The sequence below is a fragment of the Bombina bombina genome, chromosome 2 (assembly GCF_027579735.1).
Source record: "Bombina bombina isolate aBomBom1 chromosome 2, aBomBom1.pri, whole genome shotgun sequence".
Classification (NCBI taxonomy): domain Eukaryota; kingdom Metazoa; phylum Chordata; class Amphibia; order Anura; family Bombinatoridae; genus Bombina; species Bombina bombina.
The window spans coordinates 1,315,974,591-1,315,997,373 of NC_069500.1; the positions used below are offsets into that span (position 1 = coordinate 1,315,974,591).

The following is a 22,783-nucleotide window of genomic DNA, read 5'->3' on the forward strand; positions in this document are numbered from 1 at the left end:
TAGTTGTGGGAGCTGCCATTATCAGCCAGTGAAATTCTATCCCATTGGTCAGTAGAGCACTTCCTGTACAAAATAAAAATAAATATACGAGACTATATGATAGACTGCCCACAGATGTGGGTGGAAGTACACTAAGACCTGCTATTACACTGATCACACAGGCAGGTAGCAAAGCATGTTCACTATACACAGAACTTTAACTTTGTGCCTAGCAATAATTCCTTGATTACACCAAAGGCTGAAGAAGTGATTAGTGAAGTAACCTGCTATTTTAGAAGGTGGAGCATGCAAGGAGGAGGATGGACTGTTCCACAAAAATAATGGCCAAAGGGTAGGCTGACCATATTGCTCCTTTAAGAAGGGACACATATGAAAAATACATATGTCAGGGTTCTTATACAAAACATTTCTTTAAACATCCCTAAAAACATCCCTGACATATGTATTTTTCATATGTGTTCCTTTTTAAAGTGGCAATATGGTTGCCTTTGGCAAAGGGACACTATGCAAAAAGTGTTCTCATGAATAAAAAATTCTACTGAAAGGAATAGATTTTTTCTACATTTGAACTTTAGGATTCATTTTAGTTACAAACATTTTGTGTGGATTTAGGGGGTGTTGGGGTGCTAGACACCCATAATAATTATTGTAGCACCCAATTATCAACAGCCATAAAAGACTGTTGAAACAACCTTTGGCCTTGATCTGTAGCTTTGTGATAATCTTTGGGAGCACCCCTGATTTATAAAGATTAAGGGGCCTATTTATCAAGCTCTGAACGGAGCTTGTGGGCCCGTGTTTCTGGCGAGTCTTCAGACTCACCAGAAACAACAGTTATGAAGCAGCGGTCTAAAGACCGCTGCTCCATAACCCTGTCCGCCTGCTCTGATGAGGCGGACAGGAATCACCAGAAATCAACCCAATCGAGTACGATCGGGTTGATTGACACCTCCCTGCTGGAGTCAGCAGGGGGCGGCGTTGCACCAGCATCTCTTGTGAGCTGCTGGTGCAATGTTAAATGCGCAGAGCGTATTGCTCTCCGCATTCAGCGAGGTCTTGCGGACCTGATCCGCACTGTCGGATCAGGTCCGCAAGACGTTTAATAAATAGGCCCCTAAGAATCATCTCTTGGCCATAAGCATATTCCTGTTTATTTTATCAGTTATATTATATTGCTTCAGAAATAAGAGTTGCTGACTGTCATCATGGACAGAGATGATACATTTTATACCAATAGTTCATCAGTTTGGAATCATTATACTTTGTGTTTCAGATATGGCAGAGAAAGTATTTATATAGCCATTTTATGATATGTTTGATATGAAAAATTTACATTTGCATGCTATATATATGAGCCATGTTTAAGCACATTGTTTGATATTACAATCCCTAAAATATCATTTTTTCTTGCTTTTAGGTGATCCTGATACTGACAAAATATTATCATGCTGACATGGGAAAGGTTCTAGAGAGTTCTTTATGGCGGTAAGTCCTATTCCAGTGGGTTTTTTTTATTGCAGTATGAAAAATCCAATTTTAAGATACATAAGACAATTGGTAGGAAATGCTATCCTTCATAAACAATGTATAACATACTTGGTTGTCAATAGATTGCCTGTGTTGGTCAGAAAAGTGAAAACAATGTTTTTATAATGCGTTCTTCCCCTTTATAGGGACATCAAAGTCAATTTTATATATGCCTAATATATATCTGAAGTAAAGTACTGCATTTCAAAATATGTACCTGTATTTTAAGATATATTTTTGTTAGCAGACTATGCATGGTTTCAGTGATTCAGAGTAGTAAATGGTTTACACCTCTTGAGAAACCTTCATGTGTATGTTTATTGGAAAACAAAATATTTTTAGAGGTGAATGGCTGAATTTATTATATGTACATGGTAGCAAAAACTGTCCTCTTGCAAGAGAGAGAATGATGGCCTGACGCATTTCGGCTCAAGACTTTATCATAGACCTTCATGTGTATGTTTACCTTGTCTCCTGGGCGTTAGCCAATAAAAAATCAGATGCAAATGAGCCCCTGCATTGATCATGTAAACAACAGCATTGTTAATGTGTCATTGTACTTAAAATGTTCCATTATCCAATTAAAAGAGCAATGTTTAACATGTTGGTGTTTTATTTCCTGAATAACTGCAAATTAAAAGCTGTTTTTATTTAAAGAGATATTAAACACTAAATACATTTCATGCACCTCCCTCTAATAATGGTTGCTGCAAATTTGGAACCTCGGTTACACTGCAGGTACCTGAAGGAGAGTTACTTCAAACAAATCGGCACTTGAATGCAGTGAATGATAGATTTCAACATGGCAGCACACATGACTAGAGGGAGGCGGGGAATAACCTTAATATTATGCCTATTATATATATATTTAGTGCTTAAAGGGACAGGAAACCCCAACATTTTCTTTCATGATTTGGATAGAAACATACATTATCTTGTTAACCTTTGCTGAAGGAGCAGCAATGCACTATTGGCAGCTAGCTGAACACATCTAGTTAGCCAATCACAAGAGACAAATATGTGCAGGCACCAATCAGCAACTAGTTCCTGCTAGTGTAGGAAATGTGCGTATTCTTTTTCAAAAAGTTATACCAAGAGAACGAGGCACATTTGAAAAAAGAGGCAAAAGTAAAAGTGTCTTAAAATGGCATGCCCTATCTGAATCACGCACGTTTAATTTTGACTTTCCTATCCCTTTAATACCCCTTTACATTGAACTTAGATACTGATATAATTTGTGCACTTAATGCTGTTTATTGTCCCATAGGTACTTTTTGCTAATGATCAGTGAACATTTGTAAGAGGCACCTATTAATATATGAGCATTGTAAGCACGTCATTCAATTAGCCTTATAAGGATGTGCCTAACAGGAAGACGTCATTCAATTGGCCTTATAAGGATGTGCCTAACAGCAAGACGTCATTCAATTAGCCTTATAAGGATTTGCCTAACAGGAAGTAGGCACCTGATACAACCGTATTCAATTTAAATTCATTGTGCTCTTACTACATATTTTTCCATGTAAAAAAATAAAAGTAAAATAAATATAATTAAATTACCACGTGTACATGCTGCTCTTTCATATAGATAAAGGGAATTTTTGGAGTACAGTTTACCTTACAATAGAAATTGTACTGTAAAATTGTATTTGCTTCAATATGCACTCAAATTATCCATTTTACTTGTTGGAGTGTACTAAATTGTTTTCAAACAGCTCCTTTGCCTTTGTTTTGACTGTTTTTAAATAGCTTCTTGTCTCTGTTGAAACCACAACCCATACTGAAAACATGAATACTGTTGTATTTTCTATAGAAACACATTGTAAACAAGAGGCCGCAGCAGTAATTAACCTGCAAGTGGGGGTTAAACAGAGATATATTTTTGTATCTGAAGTAGTTACATTTGCTCATTGAACCAGCCACCCATAATTAACATTTAAATACCTAACTATTGCGTATAGAGAGAGATGACATGATCAAATTTGCTTGTCCTTGCTCAGCTCTTTTAAATGTGCATGACCTTGAGAACAATTTTTAAGGGTTTCAGTGAACAAAACAAGCTATTTCAAACACAAAAGTAAACTCAAAAGAACAATATCCAACACATATAACACTCTGCAGCAGGAAAAATTATGATTGGGGACACAATAATACCTATTATCAGTGCCGCAAGTCGATTAAAGGGCCATAATACCCAAATGTTTAAATACTTGAAAGTGATGCAGCATAGCTGTAAAAAGCTGAATAGAAAATATCACTTGAACATCTCTATGTAAAAAAGAAAGATATTTTACCTCAAAAGTTCCTCAGTAGCCACCTCCCATTGTAAAGGATTTCTAAGCAGCAAATTAGTGTGCCTGTCCTGGGACATCTGAAGGGACTAGCATTGTGCACTCTCATATTATTTCACCAATCAGGTAAAGGAAGCTTACTATGAAATCTCATGAGAGTTAAGTCAAATCTCATGAGATCACAGTAAGAGTTCATGACCTCAGCACTGCTGATGCTGATTGGCTGCTGTTCATTTCTTCATTTTTTTTTTAATTTTTACCTGCAGCTGGTAGCAGCTGAGTATAACTTTATACACAGAACTTACTCTGCTGAGCTGAGGAGATTGTGAGGTAAAATATCTTCCTTTTTTACATAGAGATGCTCAGGTGATATTTTCCTGTCAGCTTTTTACAGTTATACTGCATCAGTTTCAAGTGATTTAGCCTGTGAGTATTATGTCCCTTTAAGTTCGAGGTTGTGAGCTATATAAGTATCCAATTATTAATAATGCAGGACTAAGCTGAAATCTAACCGCCAGGTCATAACTTTAGAAACCAGAAACTCATATCCCTATAAGATATATGAATTATATTATACACACACATACACACATATATATATATATATATATATATATATCCTATATTATAAAAGACAAGAGTTTGTCTGAAGCCGTGATGCGCAGTTCAGACAAACTCTTGCCGCGAGGACCCGGCAGCAGCTCAGCTGTGAGAGGCGCGCGAGGACCCGGCAGCAGCTCAGCTGTGAGAGGCGCGCGAGGACCCGGCAGCAGCTCAGCTGTGAGAGGCGCGCGAGGACCCGGCAGCAGCTCAGCTGTGAGAGGCGCGCGAGGACCCGGCAGCAGCTCAGCTGTGAGAGGCGCGCGAGGACCCGGCAGCAGCTCAGCTGTGAGAGGCGCGAGAGGACCCGGCAGCAGCTCAGCTGTGAGAGGCGCGCAGAGAGAGAGAGAGAGAGAGAGAGAGAGAGAGAGAGAGAGAGAGAGAGAGAGAGAGAGAGAGAGAGAGAGAGAGAGAGAGAGAGAGAGAGAACGGGAGAGAGAGAGAATGGGAGAGAGAGAGAATGGGAGAGAGAGAGAATGGGAGAGAGAGAGAATGGGAGAGAGAGAGAGAGAGAGAGAGAGAGAGAGAGAGAGAGAGAGAGAGAGAGAGAATGGGAGAGAGAGAGAATGGGAGAGAGAGAGAATGGGAGAGAGAGAGAATGGGAGAGAGAGAGAATGGGAGAGAGAGAGAATGGGAGAGAGGGAGAGAGAATGGGAGAGAGGGAGAGAGAATGGGAGAGAGGGAGAGAGGGAGAGAGGGAGAGAGGGAGAGAGGGAGAGAGGGAGAGAATGGGAGAGAGGGAGAGAGAGAATGGGAGAGAGAGAATGGGAGAGAGAGAATGGGAGAGAGAGAATGGGAGAGAGGGAGAGAGAGAGAATGGGAGAGAGGGAGAGAGAGAGAGAGAATGGGAGAGAGGGAGAGAGAGAGAGAGAATGGGAGAGAGGGAGAGAGAATGGGAGAGAGAGAGAGAGGGAGAGAGAGAATGGGAGAGAGGGAGAGAGAATGGGAGAGAGGGAGAGAGAATGGGAGAGAGAGAATGAGAGAGAGAGAATGAGAATGGGAGAGAGAGAATGGGAGAGAGAGAATGAGAGAGAATGGGAGAGAGAGAATGGGAATGGGAGAGAGAATGGGAATAATAATGGGAATAACACGGCCCGTGTCAACGGGCTTTAGGACTAGTATATATATACACACACACGCACAGACGTTTGTTTTAAAAGATAGATAATTACTTTTTTTACCCATTCCCCAGTTTTGCATAACAAACACAGTTATATTATAATACTTTTACCTCTGTGATTACCTTGTATCTAAGCATCTTCTGACAGCCCCCTGATCACATGACTTTTTATTTATTATCTATTGACTTGCATTTAGTACTGTGTTGTGCTAAATCTTAACTAACTCCTTGGGCGTGAGCACAATGTTATCTATATGGCCCACATGAACTACCAGTCTCCTGTTGTGAAAAGCAAATAATAAAGCATGTAATAAGAGGCTGTCTGTAGTGGCTTAGAAAGAGGCAGAAATTTAGAGGTTTAAATGTTATAAAGTATATTAATATAACAATGTTGGTTGTGCAAAGCTGGGGAATGGGTAGTAAAGGCGTTATCTATCTTTTTAAACAATAACAATTTTAGTGTAGACTGTCCCTTTAAGCTTTTGTGGTTGTGACGCTTGTATAAATATTTGCATTTCTGATAACGGTGTATAATTATTGTATATCTATTAAGAATGACTACATATTCATAGAAGATTCTGCTGTGCTTTGATGTGTTTCAATTGTTAATGATAACTAACCATGGTTATTATAGATAAATTGATAAACCTTTCAACGAATCTACAATCTAACATTGTGATGATAAATCTTTTTGCTGCCAATTTCTCCATACTTATGGCATTTATTTTTCTAATTATCTTGGTGTGTGTACTGAGAATATTTCTTTATTTGTATTGCTTTTTTTAACCATTATAATTTATTTATTACTTTTTTTTTCTTACAAAAATGATTGTTTTCATTATTAACCCTATACATTTAAAGGATATTCTAATACCAAAAAAGTTAACAAAATTCAAAAGCATGTTAGAGCATGCACGTTTTGATTCATGCCTAAAGGGACATCCAACAGGGATGTACACTCAAGAGTCTGCAGTACTTTATGGCAGCAGTTTTGCAGCAATGTTATACAATAGCAAAAGCACTAGATTGCAGCACTATTTCCTATAGTGAGCGTGTGGAAACAAATCAGGAGCACCAGGAGGTCCAATGAAATAAAACGTAACTTTTATTCTGCGGTTTGCAGCTCTTTTAAAAATACATGTACATGAGACACATCAATAAGAAACAAGTGTAATGTTGTTCCTGCTAACGCGTTTCGGCATTAGCCGTAGTCATAGCTTAAGGATACTGTGTGCATTGAATTCTGATAGGTTAATTAAAATTTAAAACTCCTCATACTGATTGTTAGAGCGTGTCTGTTACCCCTTGCTGCCCACCTGATACTCTAATGAGCTGGACATGAAATTAGTTAACCCTTTCAGGGATTTCCAAAAGAAAGCAAAACTATTTTTTTCTTTTAAATAAACTTTATATATCTTCTACTTGGATATGCTCATTAGTGTGCATAGGTATGTTATACCCGCAATAGGTGTGAATATATCAATATACACATCAATATACTTTGAGTGGAAAACCTTGTTATGTCAGCTTTAGATACATAATTTCAGAAGCGTAACTAGAAACCATAGGGCCCAGGTGCTAGAATCTAAGAAGGGCCCCCCTCCCCCCCCCCCTAAAAAAAGTGAATTTGATACAAAAAAATTTTTTTTACATTCAACACAGAAGAAAAATGTGAATCAGATTGCATGTCTACAAAAGGAGGTATCCTGTGCCCACAGTCTGTGAGATGGTCTGATGCCCTACAGTACTGTATATAGTGACTTAGTGACACAGTCTGTAATCTGCCTGTGAGGTGGCTTACCTGACCCTATCCGCCCCAGTTTTTTATAGAGTGACCACAGTAGTCTGTGACATGGTCCAGCCCCCCGTACTGTATATAGTGGTACTGTATAGTGACACTGTTTGAGCCCCACCCCCCCATGCTGTAGTAACAAGGTCTGTAATTTGCTGGTTCCACAAACATACACACACACACATACATGCATAAATACACACACAGTCACATACATACATATACACATAAACACCAATGGGTAAAACAGAAACACTAACCCCTGTAGTCAGAGACACTAGTGAGGCATCATGTCACACTCACATTATAACAGTGCAGGCAGTGGTAGGTCAACGTTTTTTATTTTAAAAAAAATAAAAAACATTTTTTCTGAAGCTTGGCCCCCACCCTCAGGGGCCCAGTCGCAGTTGCAACCTCTGCACCCCCTGTAGTTTCGCCCCTGCACAATTTATAATATACAAGATCCTCAAATACAGTGATTTGAACGTTCTGTGCTTTTAGACATCTTATCCTGGCTACTAGCTTTACTTTACCGAGCCAGTGCATAATTGGTTAAATACCTTTTCTGTATAAGCGATACTTTATCTGTTAACTTCTTTTTAGTTTACTATGTATACTTATACTTTTGTCTCTGTCCCTAGTTTCGGGATAATGGCTCTATAATACGATTTCCTGCTTACTTCTGAATTTACATGTTTGAAAGGTATCAGTATGTACAATTACTCTACCTGTCATGCAGCAAATTTGATGTAAATTGGAAACATTTTTTTAAATTGTATTCTGTATCTGAATAATAAAATTTAAATGTTGGGTTTCATGTCCCTTTAAAAGGGCATTAAACTACTGAGTACTACTAAAGTGAAATGGTTACTACTCACCATGATAATGTTTTTTTCCTCCTGTATCTACAGCTTCTAACCCATTACAGAATACAGTTAGTAAAGCTCTGCATCGTTATACTGGGGGCCGCCATCTTGGTACAAAAGTATTGTTGCATTCTGTTACAGAAGCAGTGCATTATTACAGATCAGTGACATTCCTGCCATTTTGGCAGCTGTACCTTGCACTTTAGATTACCTTGCTCATCAGAAAGTAGTTAAAGAGTTACAATTCTGCAGTTCCTTTGTTTTTTTTGTGCAAAGTTGAATAACATTTGTAAAAAAAAAAGTCCACAAGAATAATATAGAGAAATGTTGCCACTGTAAAATCTACAGCTCCCACTCTGTATTGTGAATGCTAAAATGAACCACATGACATGGCTTGTCATGAAGAGAACAATATCACTAATAAATGAATTGCAACACCTTTGCAACTAGAGATGATAATTTCGGCCTCTTTTGGGCCTCTTTAGTGAGGTGCAGTCATAACCCTCTAAGCACATTGAGCAAGGAGTCCACATCTGTATCCCCCAATCACCCCTTGGGAGACTTTCCCCAGGGTCATAACACAAATACATACAGAAAGAAAAGCAATCTTCCAGAAGTGGACTCCCTGCCCAATGTGTATAGAGGGATATGGCTGTACCTCACTGATGAGGCCCAAAGAAGGCCGAAAAGATTGTCTGGGGTTGACATGTTCCACGGTCAGAGGAAGATTGCCTGGTATTTCAGGGCTGGACTAACCTATATAGGTGAGATCAGACTGATATACTGTGAGAAAGTTCTCTGTGACACAATTGGGCAAAAATAAGCTGTTCCATATTGGAAATTTGACAGAGAACAAGCTGTTGAGCTATTGTTTGTTCCTGGTTGAGGGCTTCTACTTGTTGTTAATATGTCAAATGACTTGTTAAACTGGCAGTAGATTATAAAACGTATAGGAACTATCTAATTTAGATTTATTTTTGCATATGAAATAGCAGTTTTTGCTGATTGAAACCACAATGGGCTGTGCTTTCAGGGTGAAATAATCTTATAATTGTATCACTCTAAGTAAACACAAAGGGGGATATTTATCAAAGCGCCAATCTCAGTGCATTCGCCGGTGTCAATACGCTCGCCAGACATCGCTGACGCGGATCCACATACCACGCCCTTATTTATTAAAAAAAACAGGTACATCAAGTACGGCGCGATGAGCATCGGACTGTTGTTAACTAACAGTCATCGATGTCGCAGTTATTTGGGTTTATTCAAACTTTATTTATACCATTTCATTACTGCCCATGAACAAACACATTTCTCTAAAGCTAATCTTTTATTTTTCATCTGTTAATGTCCAAGAAATAGCTACATTTATACTTCAACAAACAAATGCAAGAATTTGTACATATATCTTTGCACATACTTGTGTATATATACAGGGAGTGCAGAATTATTAGGCAAGTTGTATTTTTGAGGATTAATTTTATTATTGAACAACAACCATGTTCTCAATGAACCCAAAAAACTCATTAATATCAAAGCTGAATAGTTTTGGAAGTAGTTTTTAGTTTGTTTTTAGTTATAGCTATTTTAGGGGGATATCTGTGTGTGCAGGTGAATATTACTGTGCATAATTATTAGGCAACTTAGCAAAAAACAAATATATACCCATTTCAATTATTTATTTTTACCAGTGAAACCAATATAACATCTCAACATTCACAAATATACATTTCTGACATTCAAAAACAAAACAAAAACAGATCAGTGACCAATATAGCCACCTTTCTTTGCAAGGACACTCAAAAGCCTGCCATCCATGGATTCTGTCAGTGTTTTGATCTGTTCACCATCAACATTGCGTGCAACAGCAACCACAGCCTCCCAGACACTGTTCAGAGAGGTGTACTGTTTTCCCTCCTTGTAAATCACACATTTGATGATGGACCACAGGTTCTCAATGGGGTTCAGATCAGGTGAACAAGGAAGCCATGTCATTAGATTTTCTTCTTTTATACCTTTTCTTGCCAGCCACGCTGTGGAGTACTTGGACGCGTGTGATGGAGCACTGTCCTGCATGAAAATCATGTTTTTCTTGAAGGATGCAGACTTCTTCCTGTACCACTGATTGAAGAAGGTGTCTTCCAGAAACTGGCAGTAGGACTGGGAGTTGAGCTTGACTCCATCCTCAACCCGAAAAGGCCCCACAAGCTCATCTATGATGATACCAGCCCAAACCAGTACTCCACCTCCACCTTGCTGGCGTCTGAGTCCGACTGGAGCTCTCTGCCCTTTACCAATCCAGCCACGGGCCCATCCATCTGGCCCATCAAGAGTCACTCTCATTTCATCAGTCCATAAAACCTTAGAAAAATCAGTCTTGAGATATTTCTTGGCCCAGTCTTGACGTTTCAGCTTGTGTGTCTTGTTCAGTGGTGGTCGTCTTTCAGCCTTTCTTACCTTGGCCATGTCTCTGAGTATTGCACACCTTGTGCTTTTGGGCACTCCAGTGATGTTGCAGCTCTGAAATATGGCCAAACTGGTGGCAAGTGGCATATTGCCAGCTGCACGCTTGACTTTTCTCAGTTCATGGGCAGTTATTTTGCACCTTGGTTTTTCCACACGCTTCTTGCGACCCTGTTGACTATTTTGAATGAAACGCTTGATTGTTCGATGATCACGCTTCAGAAGCTTTGCAATTTTAAGAGTGCTGCATCCCTCTGCAAGATATCTCACTATTTTTGACTTTTCTGAGCCTGACAAGTCCTTCTTTTGACCCATTTTGCCAAAGGAAAGGAAGTTGCCTAATAATTATGCACACCTGATATAGGGTGTTGATGTCATTAGACCACACCCCTTCTCATTACAGAGATGCACATCACCTAATATGCTTAATTGGTAGTAGGCTTTTGAGCCTATACAGCTTGGAGTAAGACAACATGCATAAAGAGGATGATGTGGTCAAAATACTCATTTGCCTAATAATTCTGCACTCCCTGTATATGGCCAAACTGGTGGCAAGTGGCATATTGGCAGCTGCACGCTTGACTTTTCTCAGTTCATGGGCAGTTATTTTGCGCCTTGGTTTTTCCACACGCTTCTTGCGACCCTGTTGACTATTTTGAATGAAACGCTTGATTGTTCGATGATCACGCTTCAGAAGCTTTGCAATTTTAAGAGTGCTGCATCCCTCTGCAAGATATCTCACTATTTTTGACTTTTCTGAGCCTGACAAGTCCTTCTTTTGACCCATTTTGCCAAAGGAAAGGAAGTTGCCTAATAATTATGCACACCTGATATAGGGTGTTGATGTCATTAGACCACACCCCTTCTCATTACAGAGATGCACATCACCTAATATGCTTAATTGGTAGTAGGCTTTTGAGCCTATACAGCTTGGAGTAAGACAACATGCATAAAGAGGATGATGTGGTCAAAATACTAATTTGCCTAATAATTCTGCACTCCCTGTATATATATATATATATATATATATATATATATATATATATATATATATATATATGTGTGTTATGTCAGAAATCTTTTGCAAACATATTAACCTGTCCCTAAGTTCCTTTTTTTGTTCTAAACAATGTTGTCTGTCATATCTCTGTGTTTATTTATACCACTATATGTATATAGTGTAAATTCATTATTATTCTGATCAGGAATAATTGTGAATATAGCATGTAATCAGGGTATCATATGTATTTATTTGCAATCAATGGATATTTTAAGAGCTGGGCCAGTTTTCTCTCGGTACCTGTGTAACCCCTCCTGATTCCAATCTAGTTTTAAAAACCACCCCTACACCGGTGTTATAAAATGGGCTGGCATATAAGTTGACATTTCTTACTGAAAAAGAAATTCAAGAGAAGGAAGAAAAACACTGAAAATATCATGACAGTAAAAAAGTAATTATAATTTCTGCTGTATCTGAATCATGACAGATTAATGTTAGGTGGGCTATCCCTTTGAGCTATCAGTTTAAGATTATTATTATATTGAATCAAACATCAATTCAAATTTTAAAATCATTGTCTAAAATATTACATTGTGTGTCCTAATGTCAGCATCAATGTTTATCTTACTAATACTAATTTCACATATACATACTTTCAAAGTATAATACACAATGTAACAAATGGCACTTACAAGTTCTGATGAGTGATCAATGACACAAGTATCGAGCAATTTGATTTGTTAGTGATAGTTTAAAATGTATATTTGAATCAGATTGGCTGATGTCATAAATCATGTGATTATGCATATTCCAATCAAAAGTGGTTGAAAAGTTCATTAGTGTGTGGGTTGTTTAGGATTTTGCGTCATAAGTGATGCAAAAAGTGTTGCGTCAAATTTGGTGCGAAGTGGAGAGTGGGACTTGTATTACATGGCTTAAACATGGTGCAAATAGATTTTTTTTTTTAAAATATAAAGGAAGTTAGCTATATTATGTTGTGTATTTATTTCATTTTTATCTCTATATCTATTAGTGTGAAGTTTGGGGTAAAACTTTGCAACAAATTTGGAGAAATAATATTGTCCCCTTGCTTTGTAATGAGAGATAAAGTTGTAACATAATCCATAAGTAGTAATGTATTTTTCATCCCTATATCTACTAGTGCACCAAATGTGGAGCAATAATATTGTTTGATTTAGAAAGGGTATACAATTTTAATAAAGTTTCTAATTTACTTTTATTATGTAATATACTTCATTTTCTTGCAGCATCGAACATAAGCTTTCTGTGTTTTCAGACTCCCATTGATTTCTATGGCATCCATGGCCTCAAGGGTGGCGGATTAAAAACTAGGTACGCTGCGTCGGAATAGTTGCAAGCGTACCTGTTAAATGTTTGATAAATTGGGAAAAGGGTCAAATAGAGTCTAATGTGAATTCAAAACATCTTTAATGACGCAAGCATCAATCTGCGTCGGATTGAGATCGCGGGAGCATATATTTCGTCATACATTTCAACATTTGACGATCTTGAAGCTTTGATAACTACGGCGGATCAATCTCGTGACAAATACGGCGCGGGATTCAAGCATATTTTCAGTTGACGCTTTGATAAATATCCCCCAAAGGCTTCTTTATTTTATCTCTGTCTGAGATAAAAATTGAAAACAGTGCCTCTCTGTTCCACCCCACACTGGGAGCATGTTTTCTTCTAACCTTTTCCAGTTTACATAACTTTTCTTTAACCAATACTTAAGTACTACATTTTTCAGTACAGGTGGGGATACAACAGGCAAAAGCAGCTATTTCAAATGACAAAAGGTACATTAGCTATTTATAAACAATCTGATACACTCCAGCAGGTATAATGATTCATATGTTAAAGAGAACAATTTACAATTCACTGTCCCTTTAACCTTTATCATCTTATTTTTTACAAATATTTTTGTATTTATTTGTATGCCTTATTTTATTATATGCTTTTATTATATTTTACATTTTCACTTTAAAAACATTAAAATAATACACATTTTTGATGCTTGTTATAATTATTATTTGATTTGATTACTCTAGTTGTTAATAAATTGATGAAGAGAATATTTGATTTTCAAATTTTTATTATATTTTGAACTGATTAAAATGTAAGAAATATCTGGTTCTTTAGAATGTTATTTAAAATGTACCCTGTGTATTTGAGAGATACATTGTACCTCTATAAAAGATGCATTTTCATGTCCGTTTTTGACCATTATTTTGGCACCAAGCAATTCTTTTCCCAGAAAATAATTAAATTCTATTATTAGATAAATAAAAGATAGCGCTTCCTGTTAAGGTTTGCAGTATGGTTTTGGATTTCCGCCATGTACTGAACCAGTTCTCATTATATTGTAGTACAATAGGTAAAAGTCAATCTTATATACTCTTTGGCAATGATACTATCGCATGTCAGGATTTTAACATATTTAATTGCTTTACTCTGTTAATAAAAAAAAAGTACTCAAAGTATCATTGTGAGTTTTACCATTAAATCTGACAAATTAATTTTTTCTCTTCTAATATTGAAAGATTGAGCAATTCTGTAGCAAGTGAAAGAGCTATTTTATTTTATGCCTCCTCATGTAGTGTTTTTATTAAACTATTACCTGTTTGAAAGGATTTGGCAAAACATAGAGTTCTCTACATATTTCTGTTAATTATATAAGTGTATCTAACACTCTCCATGAATCGCATTCGTTAATTGAATGTTATAATGTATTTTCGTGAATGTTACTACAATAATATGTATGACTTGTTTGTTTGTTAAACTTTGTCTGGTGTCTTTTATATTGTATTGTGCTGTACTTTTATTTTTGTACCCATGGACAGTGCTGCGGAATCTGTTGGCGCTTTATAAATAAAGAATAATAATAATAATAATATAGATGGATGTCTTGGGCTCAGGACAACAAAAAAGGTTGTTTCAGGCAAAACATTTATGGGTGAGGTCAGCTGCTATCTTAATCCAGGTCATTTTGAAAATACTGTTAAAGGGACATGGAATCAGTTAAAAAAAAGTGTGTCAGGAGACTTGTTAAAAGGCTAAAACATGCAGTAGCTTTTATTCAAATAACAAACGATAAATGTGCACATTGGGCCGATTCTTGGTAAATGCAACCATACGCGTTTCGGCTAATCGCCTTAGTCATAGACCATGGAATCAGGTCTGAATATTGTTCTTCTGGGAGCACTGAATATTCTTCCTCTATCTGAATTTTTGTCATTGAATTCTGGGTTTGTGATATACCTTTAAGGTATATCCCGCCTACCTTTCCTCCACCCTATATCAGGCACACCTGAACCATCATTCCTTGCCTGAAAATTGTTTTCCCTTTGCAGCTTATTTGACCGCATCCCTATTGCTGTGATTCTACTTTGAAAATTCCTAACTTGCTTTGATTTCTTTCTCTTCCTAAACAGGAGTAGTAAGCTAGAATCTTTTGTTGTACATTTTACTTTCAAAGTATTTACTCATTCTTCCGGAATTCTAATTTAACAAACAAACTGAATCAAGGAGCACCGGATCTACTTGCAGCGTCTGGAAGCCGCACTCTCACTGAAGCTGTATACCGGTCACAGAGGTAAAACCGCTCTCTTCAAACTGAAGGTAATATTTAATCCATTTACAAAGGATTGTTCTTACGTTGTCACTTTCTGGAAACCATCCACATTACCTTGCTGAATCTTCCGGTTATTACCATAGTCTGTCTGTGATGTATATATTTTATGAATGAGTGTGCGAGTGCGTGAAGCCATATCTGAACAGTGCTACAACAGGAATCAATTACTGACGCTTTCAAAGTGTATCAAATTACATTTTTCTTTTATCATTTACTCAGAACTGTTTGCTTTATGTTCCTTACTTATATTACAACAATTGTTTCTACCTAAATATTCCTTGCCTCTATTTGGCATCTACGAAGTTTTCTACCAGTAAAAGTCTCACCAGTGATCTAACAGGTAGTTCAAATCATACTGCCTGTTTTATTCATTAAAAGAGCAACAAACCCTTAATTCTATAACACTGCAAAAGTTCCTGCATAAAACAGGACATCACATAATTTTCAGGCCACAGTGTTCTAAGGGTTTGTTACTGGTAAACAAAACTTTAATATCATGGATGCAAATGAAATTAAAACTGAGTTCTCTAACATACAAAGAAAATTAGATTATCTTGCACAAGGTTTAACAGAAGTACAAGCAGATAATACCGCATTAAAAGCTATTGTTAAAGAATATATGTCTCATAAAAGTACTGAAGTACCTGAACCCCATATTCAATACCCTCAACCTTTCACTGGCAAAAGACATGAATTCAGAGATTTCAAGACTGCTTGTAAACTTCTTTTTACCATGAGACCCCGCACATATTATTCAGACCGCATCAGGGTTTGCACCACTATTTCATTTTTACAAGGAGAGCCTAGGACCTGGGCTAACAGGTTTTATGAAAATAATGACCCAATTTTGGATTCACTACAGGATTTCTTTCAAGCTATGTCTAATTTATATGAAGACACAGATACACAAATCACTGCAGAATCTAAGCTACGCGCACTCAAACAGGGTAAGCGCACGGTGGAGGAGTACACAACTGAATTTCAAATGTGGGCAACAGACTCACTATGGAACCAAGTTAGCCTTAAAATCAGTTTAGGCTGGGCCTATCTGAAAACCTTAAGGATGAACTGTCTCGCCAGGAAATGCCTGATACTCTTCCAGCACTTATAAAATTAAGCACATCCATAGATAGAAGACTCAGGGAACGGCGAGCAGAGAGATTTACTTCAGACACAATACCCAGGCGACAGATTACTTACACTACAACATCTGAGAAACATCAAGGTAGTGTAACCCCTATGGAGATAGGTACTATCAAGGGGCCACTAAGTAATGAGGAAAAAATGAGAAGAAGATTAGAAAACTTATGTTTATACTGTGGACAAAAAGAACATAACGTCTCAAGCTGTCCTTCATTACAAAGACAAAAGAAGGGTAAGAAAACAGGTTATCAAAACATATATCATATCTCAGATACAATGCAATTGACTTTACCTCTCTCTTTGCAGTGGGATCAGGAAAATATACACTCCAAGGCATTGATTGACTCAGGTGCATCTGGGAACTATATTGATTCTGTATATATTGTAAATAATAAAATTCCTCTGGTTTGCAAGCAGAACCCCGTGTTTGTTAAATCAATTGATGGTACTTTAATAAATAAGGGACCCATTACACACCAAACAATACCTTTGCTCACAATGATAAACAAGGGGCACACAGAATATATTACATTTGATGTGATCCCCATATCACTACATACTATTATTTTAGGATATAGTTGGCTGCACAAACATAATCCTAAAATAGATTGGGAACATTCAAAACTTAAACTAGACTCAACATATTGCATAAACACCTGTTATCCTCATAGCATTCTTTCATCATCTGAGATAGGGATACCAGGGATATATCAGGATTTGGCAGAGGTCTTCAATTTGAAAGAAGCAGAAAATTTACCACCCCACAGAAGCTTCGATTGCCCTATAGATATCATTCCAGGGTCACCAATACCGCATGGGAAGATCTATCCTCTATCACAAGATGAGTTAGTATACTTAAGGTCCTATTTGGATGACAACCTGAGAAAGGGATTTATATCTCACTCCACATCCCCTGCTGCTGCAGGCATGTTTTTGGTAAAAAACAAAGATGGCACTCTAAGGCCTATAATTGACTACAGGGCTTTAAACTCTATAACCATAAAAAACAGGTATCCATTACCACTAATACCAGAGATAATAGAACGGTTAAAAGGAGCACAAATATTTACTAAATTAGATTTAAAAGGGGCATACAACCTTATCAGAATGAAGAAAGGTGACGAATGGAAGACCGCTTTTCGGACTCGATATGGGTTATACCAATACAATGTAATGCCTTTTGGATTGAGCAATGCTCCAGCCACTTTCCAACACTTTATTAATGAAATCTTCCGAGATTTAATGGATATTTGTGTCATAGTGTATTTAGATGACATTCTGATTTATTCCAAAACAGAAGAAGAACACGAAAGACATGTACGTTGGGTCTTAATGCGATTGAAGGAACACAAGTTATATGCCAAACATGAAAAGTGTTTATTTCATGTTAACAAAATTAAATTCCTGGGATACATAATAACTCCTAATAGGATCCAAATGGATCCAGATAAAGTTTCATCTGTATTAGAATGGCCTACACCAAAATCAGTTCGTGCACTACAACGTTTTATTGGCTTTGCCAATTACTATCGAAAGTTTATAAAAAACTTTTCTGATATAGTAAAGCCCTTAACTCAGTTGACTAGTAAGAAACAAAGATATAAATGGACCGAACAGGCCCAATCAGCTTTTGACTACTTAAAAGGGCAATTTTCCAAAGCCCCCATTTTACACATGCCAGATCCTGAGCTGCAATATGTATTAGAGGTAGATGCATCAAGTTCAGGTATAGGAGCAGTTCTATCTCAACAAGTAGATAACAAATCAGAATTATTTCCTGTAGCTTATTATTCAAGAAGATTCACACCAGCAGAAAATAATTATAGTATAGGAGATAAATAACTCCTTGCTATCAAAGTATCCCTCGAACAATGGAGACACTTACTGGAAGGTACACAAAAACCATTTAAAATCTTCACAGATCATAAGAATCTGGAATATTTGAAGAAAAGTAAAACTCTAACTTTCAGACAAGTAAGATGGTCTCTATTCTTAGATAGGTTCAATTTCTTGATCACTTACCGACCAGGAAGTCTGAATACCAAGGCTGATGCATTATCCAGAGTACAGGAAATGACACCTCAAGAGACCATGACTCCAATAGTACCAATCGAAAAATTTATTGGAGCCCTAACACCTCTAGAGGAGGAGATTAAAAGGGCACAAGAAAAAGAAACCATTACACCTAAATCCTGTCACAAAAACTTAAATACTGGTTTGATAAATCATAAAAATCAATTGTATATACCCAGTTCATTAAGGAAACAAATATTGAAACACACTCATGATGAACCTTTATCCGGTCATACCGGAATACAAAAAACCATTGAAAAAACAAGAAGAAACTTTTGGTGGCCCCACATGAATCAAACCATTCAAGATTATGTCAATTCCTGTGACATTTGTGCTAGAAATAAAATAGATCATAAAGGGCCTATCGGATTGTTGACCCCATTGCCAGTTCCGGATAAACCCTGGTCCATGATCTCGATGGACTTTATTGTAGAGCTACCAAAATCAAGGAACTTTAACACTATATTAGTTGTAATAGATCATCTAACAAAGTTGGGACATTTTATACCTCTAAAAAGGTTACCTTCCGCTTTTATTACAGCTAATGTTTTTCTTAATCACATAGTAAAACTTCATGGACTACCCACTGATATTATAACAGATAGAGGTACACAATTCACCTCATCCTTTTGGAGATCATTATGCAAATTATTAAAAATTACACCAAGATACTCAACAGCTTTCCATCCTCAAACCAATGGGATGACTGAGAAACTAAACCAAACATTAGAACAATATCTTCGTTGTTACATTTCCCATTTGCAAGATGATTGGATAGATTATTTATCAATGGCGGAATTCTCTTACAACAATTCAGTATCATCTTCAACAAAAATGACACCGTTCTATGCAACCTATGGCTATCATCCAACAACTTTGACTCTATCTAAAACTGATGTAAATTCTCCAGCCGCTAAAGACTATTCTTTACAACTAGAAGCCAGACTAGCCCTAGTCAAAAAACATTTATCTGACGCAAAGAATTACCAGAAAGCTTATTATGATAAACGTCACAGACCCAGTCCAGTCTATAAAGTGGGTGACAAAGTATTACTATCTGTAAAGAATCTAAAACTCCATGTACCCTCTAAGAAATTGGCAAATCAATACATTGGACCTTTTGTAATCAATAACATTTTGAACCCTATGACAGTATGTTTAACTCTTCCTGCAGCTTATAGGATTCATCCCACTATACATGTATCTCTGATTAAACCTTATACTTCTACCGTACCATCCAGTCTTCAGACTCCAACTGCGTTACAAATAGATGACCACGATGAATTTGAGGTGGAACATATTCTAGATTCTAGGATCAAGAATCATCACTTAGAGTACTTATTAAAATGGAAAGGTTTTGGTCCTGAGGACAATTCTTGGCACCGTAGCACTGACATTTCTGCTCCCCGTTTAATTAGATCTTTTCATCGCAGATATCCTTTGAAGCCATCCCTCTCGTCAATTGGGGGGACCCTTAGTGGGGGGAGTGTGTGATATACCTTTAAGGTATATCCCGCCTACCTTTCCTCCACCCTATATCAGGCACACCTGAACCATCATTCCTTGCCTGAAAATTGTTTTCCCTTTGCAGCTTATTTGACCGCATCCCTATTGCTGTGATTCTACTTTGAAAATTCCTAACTTGCTTTGATTTCTTTCTCTTCCTAAACAGGAGTAGTAAGCTAGAATCTTTTGTTGTACATTTTACTTTCAAAGTATTTACTCATTCTTCCGGAATTCTAATTTAACAAACAAACTGAATCAAGGAGCACCGGATCTACTTGCAGCGTCTGGAAGCCGCACTCTCACTGAAGCTGTATACCGGTCACAGAGGTAAAACCGCTCTCTTCAAACTGAAGGTAATATTTAATCCATTTACAAAGGATTGTTCTTACGTTGTCACTTTCTGGAAACCATCCACATTACCTTGCTGAATCTTCCGGTTATTACCATAGTCTGTCTGTGATGTATATATTTTATGAATGAGTGTGCGAGTGCGTGAAGCCATATCTGAACAGTGCTACAACAGGAATCAATTACTGACGCTTTCAAAGTGTATCAAATTACATTTTTCTTTTATCATTTACTCAGAACTGTTTGCTTTATGTTCCTTACTTATATTACAACAATTGTTTCTACCTAAATATTCCTTGCCTCTATTTGGCATCTACGAAGTTTTCTACCAGTAAAAGTCTCACCAGTGATCTAACAGGTAGTTCAAATCATACTGCCTGTTTTATTCATTAAAAGAGCAACAAACCCTTAATTCTATAACACTGCAAAAGTTCCTGCATAAAACAGGACATCACAGGGTTAAACCAAACCCTGACTAGACATGTCCAGAATTCACCAGGCTAAATGGCAAGGACCATCTATAATAAGTAAAACAGAGATAAATAAGCCATTCTTATAGAAGTTAAAGGGAAATGAAACCTCAAATTTTCCTTTTATGATTGAGATACAGCATATAATTTTAAACAACTTTCCAGTTTACTTCTATTATCAAATATTTGCTTCATTTCTTTGTATCCTTTGTTGAAGGAGTATCGGTACTACTGGGAGCTAGTTAAACATATTGGGTGAGCCAATAAGAACATGCATATATGTACAACTACCAATCAGCAACTAGTTACCAGTAGAGCACTGCAGTTCCTGAACTTACCCAAGTATGCTTTTCAACAAAGGATACAGAGAGAACAAATTAAATTAGATAATAGAAATAAAAGGGGAAGTTGTTTAAAATTGCATGCTCTATCTGAATCATGAAAGTTTATTTTTGACTTTACTGTCACTTACATAAATTTATTAGGAATAAAACACTCACTATAAGTGATGTTTCTTTGGTTGAATTTACAGGCATCTTGAAAGTTTGCTGAATGTGAAGAGGAAATATCAGGAAAAAATAATAATTTTCACAGATATTTAGAGCTGCAACAACTAATCGGCATAATCGATAACAATCGATTATGAAAATAGTTGTCAACGAATCTCATAATCAATTAGTTGGTTTGCAATTAGTTGCTCTGGCACAGCACCAACTTCTTCACTCCGCTGAGCTCCTGCACATGGTATTGTGATTTATGGTTATGTCCTTAGCCTAAAGGACGTCTACAGATGTTTACTTTTCACTTTTTCAGGACAGTATAAGTTTTTTTTTAAGTTTACAACTACCCCTGTCTTATGTGCAACCCAGAAATAAAATAGGAGTCATAATTTGTATTGTTTGTATTAAATTAGGTGATTTGCATGATATAGTGCTGAGTTTGTTATTTACACCTAGCCCTAGATTGATGGCATTTGTTATATGAATTTATGTCACTATTACCTGTTTGCACAATTTTTAGCAGATTGCTTGCTATTGCTGATTATATTTACTCTATTGATAAATGTGTAAGGATGTGTCCTGTTACTGATACATAGTCTTTAGCCCTTTGCCTTTTTTGTTTTTTTTATATATTTAATTAATTGGAATATGTACCAAATTCAACCTCTATAAGTATATAGCTGTTATTTTAAGAGTGGACTAGATATTTTTTCCCCTAACCTTATAGCTGGTTGTTTACCATTGCATATAGATATTCAAGATATTTTTATGTCAGAATGAAGACCAGGCTTACTATGTTAAGAGGCCCCTTGCATTGGTAGAGAGCTAACAAAGATACATAGCCCACCTTGGTGAAATTGGCAAAACCCTACTTATGCATCTCAGGCACCTCAACACCATCTGAGCGCCTCTTCCCTGCTTCAGGCAAAAATAGCGAGCCAGCCTCAGCCAGGAGCATGGGAACATGTTGACATTTTTGCATTTCAATGCAAAGTTTCTGAAAGAGTGACTAACAGAATGTTATAAACAGTGGTAGTCTACCTATTACTAGTTTTACCTCTTTTCAAACAGTTTGTGGTTCTGTTTTGCTTAATTATAAAAATTTGTCCTGCTGCTTAAAAAATTGGACCAACAGTTGAGTTAATGTAAAGTTTTAGTCTGAAGTTTATATTTATAGCACTCAGTATGTGGATTTTATTTTAAAAATAGGGAAAAAAAATTAATTTGTTTTTTATCCGATTAGTCGATTAATCGAAAAAATAATCGGCCGATTAATCGATTATTAAAATAATCGTTAGTTGCAGCCCTACAGATATTTCAAATAGTATTGTTTACATTATGGGCTAGATTGTAAGTGGAGCGCAAAAAATCGCTTCCACGAAAACGGTATTTTCTCTCAACTTAGTAATACCAGAGCACGCAAATGTGC

At 36.9% G+C, this 22,783-nt stretch overlaps 1 protein-coding gene across 1 annotated transcript in view; it reads left to right on the plus strand.

Moving 5' to 3' along the window:
- SORCS2 (sortilin related VPS10 domain containing receptor 2) overlaps positions 1-22,783 on the plus strand; it is a 1,789,666-nt gene that overhangs the window by 433,988 nt on the left and 1,332,895 nt on the right. Inside the window, exon 2 of the mRNA XM_053704165.1 lies at positions 1,418-1,485. Within this exon, the coding sequence (XP_053560140.1) occupies positions 1,418-1,485 (68 nt within the window). The remainder of the gene's footprint in view (positions 1-1,417; positions 1,486-22,783) is intronic.